At 33.6% G+C, this 7,500-nt stretch overlaps 1 protein-coding gene across 4 annotated transcripts in view; it reads right to left on the bottom strand.

Moving 5' to 3' along the window:
• LOC137639893 (lachesin-like) overlaps positions 1-7,500 on the bottom strand; it is a 226,947-nt gene that overhangs the window by 11,364 nt on the left and 208,083 nt on the right. For all 4 annotated transcript variants that reach the window (XM_068372159.1, XM_068372162.1, XM_068372160.1 and 1 more), the window contains exon 6: positions 3,215-3,352. In XM_068372159.1, the coding sequence (XP_068228260.1) occupies positions 3,215-3,352 (138 nt within the window). The remainder of the gene's footprint in view (positions 1-3,214; positions 3,353-7,500) is intronic.

Below are 7,500 nucleotides of genomic sequence, written 5' to 3'. Positions count from 1 at the left end.
ATAGGTTATAATTCAATACTATTATTACTACTACCACATGCTGTCACTATTGCTAAATTGGTTCAAGTGTAGACTGACGTACGTTTCCTTCCTAAGCAGTACATACGTAAATGTATTGAGCAGAATTGTTGACTAAATACAATCCCTTTTTTAATCATTGTATGTAATGTTTGACGGCAGTATGTTGTACTATAATGGGAGAGGAACAATAAACATTGCTTAATGATTAATATCAAAGTAAAACATGGTACTGTATTATAACCGAAAGCTGGTGAATCAAACACCAGTTTTCAGGTTTCCAATTTTGTGAAAGAACTATTCAGTCATTGATGTATTGTAACAGTTCCAACGAGAAAAGACTACGCGTTACATTATCTTATATACTATTTGTTTTGAAAATAAAGTAAAAACATATTATTGTATATACGACTGTGCAACTATACTTTTATACATCTTATGATCTGGTGTTTCAGTTTTAACAACGAATGAACGTGTAATGATTATATCAGTGATAGGAAGATTTATGTATTTTATTATATGCTAAATAATCAATAAAATCTATGAATATATACGTTATCTTATTACCACTCAACTAGTTTCAGATTTGTATTCATGACTGGCAACTGGAATACCAACATTACTATAAGGAGATTGAGAACCAGAATGGCACTCACTTCTTCTACACCCAAATCATGACCAATATTGGCCATTGGTAACATATGGATATAAAAATCAAAGTGATCTGAAAATTAATGTGGTCTTATCTATATTCCGGGTTATATTTTATCTCAGTACTTCGCTCAAAAGTATTTTCAGGAAATAGGATTAAGGTAAGAATGATTAATTACCTACGTTTTGTCCAATTTCCCGAAATGTTGGTTTTACATGTGAACGCAGATCTCAAATATTAGATAACTTTTCCTTTTCTGTAGTTCATTTTTCACTTGTTTGTGTTCAACCTAATTATAACTTTGGGCTTTAGTTATGTTAGTCACATTCATACCCTACAGGAAAAGTTTTCTTGTATTAGACGAAACACTTCTGATTATCATGGTGTAAGAACATTAACATAACATAACAAAACATAGACATCTTTGCTTCAATTTTAAAACATTCTCAAAGTTCTTAAAAATTAAGCTCCTTTCCACAAAGAGATTAAACAGCTTGTAGTAGGGAGATGATATGAGCCGAGAAAAACAATATTTCAGGAATTTCCTAATATTGAAAGTAAGAGGTGGGGACCATTGTTACTCTCATCATTATGGGGACTACCTTACTCTAAAAATATCTGTCTGATAGCTGCATTTATATCACCACTTTTGCATGTACCTCAAACATTCAGAATGACAAGGAACTTGCTGTGGTAGTCAGTAATGACTACATATTCTGATATCAGTGAAATAAATCTTTTCCGACCGCTTCCTATGGTTGTTTAGGAATCTTAAAAGGCCATAAAGGTTTTCCTCTTAGTTAAACGTGTTTTACTATTATCAACATCATTCTGATTTGTTGCATCATGTGCATGAGGTTTTGTTATTTAAGTGCCTTGGTAAGAATAATACCGTTCTTGTTAATTGCATGGGATATCAAATGCCAAAAAATTACCTAAAACATCATGCCATATTTTGCTGAAAATTTACCTAAGGAAAAAACCTAATCAGACTGAGATGGAAACATTCGTGATACTATTAGACCAGCCAGTTATTGTATCTGTTAGATGATTCAGTACTCGATCTCCATGAATTAAAGACCGATTTCATCTAATTAGTCAATTAAAAACTATTAAGATGATTTTTTTTTATATCTACAGTAGATTTATGGTGTGCGTGCTATTGTATTACGTAGAGATGACAATGTGTCTGCTAATATGAATTCTTAACTTTCAATGACATCAAGCACAGGCTTTAGAGTGATCGCAAACAGAGGTATATGGTCAGATACAATTCCTAAATACTTACCATATGAAGAATCATGCACGGGGTTACATTGCATGTAGTAGCAAGCAACTCTTTAGAGAGATAAAATGTATTTTACATCTGACCAATGTATTATTCTATAATAGTATAGTTCTTAAACTTTAAATTTGTATCAGATGTTGCAAAGTTGATCTGTGGTGTATATAAAATGTTTAATCTGGGTACAGGCTAATTTGATTATGTTATGATGGCAGAATAGTAGAAAACACAGGTAAGGGAAAGCCATCAGATATTCCCTTGGAAGGAAAATAACCGGTTTTAGAAATCTTTGTCAACGCTTCGTATTTGCTTATCATCACTCAGGGTTCATGTTAGATGGACTTTCCATAACAAATGATATATCAATCCTAAAATTTTTATATATTACAAACAAAAAATTATATGAGGACATTTTGGGATATAACCATCTTCAAATTATGCTCTGAAAATCCAACAATTATATTCCGTTAACTTAGAATTGAAATATGAATACAAGATACCTCCTAAAATATATTGTGGAACAGCGTACATTTCATACTTGGGCAAATGAGGAGGCTTAAAAGATACTTCCTATTATACAGAAGGTTGGTACTTGCAAGATATTGAAAATAAAGAAGAGAAACTCACCAGTTGTCCTTTCGTATTTTGATACACATTCCTTACCAACTAAATTTGTTCATGTAATTTTTCCTAAACAAATATTCAGGTATACATTCTATAACCTGTGGGGATCATTTTGGATCCGAGATGATAAACTCTTTATGAACAACTTACAATTTTGAAATCAAAAGTAATGAAACATTTCTCCTTGTGAGGATTCCTTTGCCGGTAGAAAAGTATCAATAGCCTAAGTAGTAATTCAGGATTTTCAAGACTACCGTAGTTGGATATCAAATATGAAAAAAACTCAAAGTTGCAACTTTCTTTTCTACCTTACCTAATAAGATTTAGTCTGAATTTGAAGGACGTCTTGTTTCGCTACCATCCATTAACTTTACTGAAATGCTAGTGCCCCTGGTCCATGAGTGAAAGTATAACAGTTCTTTATTTAACTTTTTTAAATATAAAACAAAATATTAGTAACGTTTGCAAGTTTAATGCCTATAACATACCTTTCTTAATCTATATGACATTGTATTCCTTATCTGTTGTTTGAATTTCGTTTATTATTTTACCCATTCATCATAGACGCTTCCAGGTAATATGTGCCAAAGAGGAAAAGAAAATTCTAATATAACAGGTTAGTGTGGTATACTTACTGGAAAGGATCATTTGACCTTTTTCGTCAGTCCAGTAATTGATTGATCGAGGGAAAGCTTCAGTGTGACACTCGAGAGTAACGTCCATTCCTCTTGCGACGCCAACAAGCTGGTTTGGAATCCACAAGACGGGTTGAACTGGAAAATAAAAATGAATTTATCTAAAGAATCCATGATTTATCTTTAAAATTCTTTGAGGAGAAGTTCTTTGATCAAATGAAGAGCTTTAGTCCAAGTTGATGTGCTTTTGCATGTTTAAGCAGAGCCCATTGACTTATTTTTTTTCTTTGGATGAGCCACTTTAGAAAAAGTATGGAAAACAATTAATTTATCTAAAGAATCCATGATTTATCTTTAAAATTCGTTAAAGAGAAGTTCTTTGATTAAATGAAGAGCTATAGTGCAAGTTGCTGTGCTTTTGCATGTTTAAGCAAAGCTCATTGACTTATTTTTTTCTTTAGATGATCCAATCTAGAAAAAGTATGGAAAACAATTAATTTATCTAAAGAATCCATGATTTATCTTTAAAATTCTTTGAAGAGAAGTTCTTTGATCAAATGAAAAGCTTTAGTGTGAGTTGCTGTGCTTTTGCATGTTTAAGCAAAACTCATTGATTTATTTTTTTCTTTAGATGAGCCAATTTAGAAAAAAATAAGGAAAACAAGCACTATTTCCTCAAAATAAGTGTTGGAAGAGGTGACTTAACAGATGGTGTGATGTCCTCTGAGAGGGAAGGCAATCACCATTAAAATATGTAAGACTAGTTAAGAAATTTGGGTAATAATGGAAAAACATTTTCATTCTAATTTTTTTGAAGTTCTTGACTATAACTGCCCTTAATGTGAATGATTTAACAGGAACAAATTTAGTCGATAAATTTGATTTAATTTCAAAATTGATATTACTATAATTCAAGGGCCTACATTTAAAAAGGACAAGTACCTAAATTTCATGAAAACATTGAAAAATTTCCTTCAATTGTACAAAGAATCTATATTGGGGTAGTTTGAGGGTCACTGCAATACTAGCCAATACGTATTTGAAAAAGAAAATTTGGAATAGGGAGCTATGACACAGGGTCGAACTAGGAAAGCACTCTGGGAGTGCAGACCTCTGCAAAGACAGCTAATTTCTCGAAACCAGCTTGCCTTTCCAAGAATCCATTTAGACCGTAGGCGTATTTGGAGTCTGTGATAACCATGTGCGAACTTGGGGTTAAGGATAGGGTTAATACGGCCAACCTTTTCATTGACCTTGACTTTTGGCCTAAAACTTTTAGAATTGAATCACTTTCACGTCTTAACATAACAATTAATCACTAAAAGTTTTATTACTCTATGAGTAAAATTGTGTCCAGGAAGTTCTTCACAAACAGACAAACATACAAACAGACAGACGGACAAACACATAACCTCCTCTCAACTTCGTTAGCGGAGGTAATAATTGATAATAAATGTAGAGTTCTTATTCAGTTATTTATTTTGTGAATGTGTATTCTTCTTCCGGTACGTCAAAATGAATAGGAATAAAAAAAAAAAAAAATTAAGAAATGATCTCTTACACCTTCTACGCAACTGATCAAAACCTAATTCTTGGAGGAGACTGGAACTCGAAGAGGCAAAGGACAGTGGTAATACCCTGACTAGTAGGACAATGCCCTGGAGACTGGCCATATATACTTATGATCAACACTCAAGGCCCCTCTCCACGCAGGCTAGGACCATGGAGGGCCAGGCAATTGGTGCTGATGAATCAGCAGGTAGATCTATAGGTTCCACGAAACCCTCATCCTGAGCTCAGTAAGACGTGTTCTCGGAGTTAATTTTGGTTTCTACAGTGATTCTCATCATTTATACCAAAAAAGTAAGCAGGCTATCTAAACTGATTTTAAGGATAGTCAGATTTGTAAAGAATTAGGAAAATAGCTGAAACATGGCCGCCCGAGTTACGCATTACTTACTTTACTCACTTTGATGGGTGCTTTTCCGGTCCCATACAGCAGGGGAACCCCACTTTCTACTGAACCTCCACTGTCGTTTTACCTTGTTCGTACAGGGTATTCATCGTTTAATATCGCGAATTGTTCATTTACTGTTAAATCGTCACTGTCAAAAGACTCATGAAATAAAAAAGTCTTCAGTTTCCTCTTGAAAGCCTTAATGTCTTCAATCATTCGAATGTTTCGTGGGGGCTTATTATATAGTCCTGGGGCCGCATATTTAAGGGCTCTGGAGCCCAAAGTAAACATATATCTGGGTTCCAACATTTTGAAGCCATCTGTCACTATTGATAGTGTGACATTGTATATACGTCATCGAATAATTTTTTTTTTTAAATTAATGCTATAATAAATCTCATATAGATTTTACTTATTCAAGTTATGTGATACTCATATATACTGAAGAGAATCATGTTGTATTCCATCAAATTAAACTTTGAAGTCCTTTCTTAAGTGTTCTACTTAAGCGCTCCTAGGCACGAGGTGAAAATAAACCTAGTTGTAAGTAGTACAATCACTCATATAAGCTGGTGGATGTCTGGGTGTTTGTGAGCGATTTCCATTTCACTCCTTTCTGGACGACAGGTGTCTGTGAGCGTAAAATGTAGCTGAATATTTGACCGATTTCGCACTCTCCGACACCTGTCGTCCAGAAAGGGGCGAAATGGAAATCTCTCTCAAACACTAGAATAGTCACCAACTTATATGAGTGACTGTACTCTTTACCTTAAGAAAAAAAAGCTATAATGCAATAATGCACAATAACGGACTGTATGGACGTTTGAAAATTCCCAGGGTGACTTGATAACAGAAAAATTGTTGTGGTATGTAATATACTTGTAGCCACACATTTTGAAATACCGTAATACAAAGAGATCTGATTTTTGTTTTTATAAAGTCATGTGTCGATATATAAAGCTTAACATCAACTGCATCTTGTAAAGGAGTCTTCGATGTACAAAATCTTTTCATTATCGAATTTAATGAATGTAAGAATAGGAGAAAAAGAGTCAATTTATAAATGTTACTTAAAACGCTCCTGTTATATGAATCTTTCAGCTTTTGAACAAATCACTGAAGTTTTTCAAATCAGAATTACATCTCTAAATATTCTATACATCCAAGAAGACAGTGAGAAAATGTATTGCATCCTACTTTCTAAAAGGAGAAAATTCTCATGAATTTGTAAACTGAATATAAAAAAACAGAGGACAGCGTAAGAGAGAGAGAGAGAGAGAGAGAGAGAGAGAGAGAGAGAGAGAGAATGTGTGTGTTGGGTTAATAATGAGGTCATTAGTGATGTTAAGTACCTGTTGCGCATTAGGGGTCCATTGATCACCGCATACAGATTGGGAAAGCGTCGAAGCCGAGGTAATCGTACAGCTAAAATGAGAACCGTTTTAATGAAGTCTTTAAACTAGATTCTCCCACACATGAATCCCATATATTATGTATTTTGTACCTAGGTTCGAAGCAAGTTCTTATCCTTCAATTGACAAAGAAATCAGGGTCGTATAGCGTTCATATTTGAATGTATATATCAATATACTCGTTATAGGCCTAGAAATGAAAAGGAAATATCACAGCACTAAGAATAATTTTTTGCTAATTAGGCCTGTATGCGTTCACTTGCATAGGATGTATAATATACATGTAGGAATGATTGCCAAAATATTTAATTAATAACAGCACTATAATCTGAAATGTAATAATTGACAAGAAGAGACTCTTTAGCTATGGTAAGCAGCTCTTCTAGGCGAAGGACACTGTAAAATCAAACTATTGTTCTGTAGTCTTAGGTAGTGCCCTAACCTGTGTACCATTGTCTTCCACTGTTTAGGTTTAGGGTTCTCTAGCTTAAGGGTACGTTCGGGTACACTATTTCTATCTTGTTTCTCTTCCACTTATTTTATGAAGTTTTTATAGTTTATATATGATAGATCTAATCTAAATTTGATAATGATCTTAAAATATTTTATCTTAATTGTTACTAATTCTCTTGCAGTTTCTTTATTTCCTTGTTTCCTTTCCTCACTGAGCTATTTTTTCCTGTTGGAGCACTTGGGCTTATATTATCAGGCTTTTCCAACTAGTGTTGTAGTTTAGCTAATAATAATAATAATAATAATAATAATATCATATCCTCAGTCATAAGATAAAGTTGCTAGCCCTAAACCATTTTCCAACTTCCTTGTGAGCCATCATCATGAACTAGCTACCAGGTAGCCGTAGTCATGTGTGTTAGTGTCAAAACATAAAAAGGCCAGGTGTTAAAAACTTATCAATG

This window comes from Palaemon carinicauda, chromosome 4, assembly GCF_036898095.1.
Source record: "Palaemon carinicauda isolate YSFRI2023 chromosome 4, ASM3689809v2, whole genome shotgun sequence".
NCBI classification, from domain to species: Eukaryota; Metazoa; Arthropoda; class Malacostraca; order Decapoda; family Palaemonidae; genus Palaemon; species Palaemon carinicauda.
Note: the sequence above shows the minus strand (reverse complement) of the source record. Positions and strands in the feature narration are given on the sequence as shown.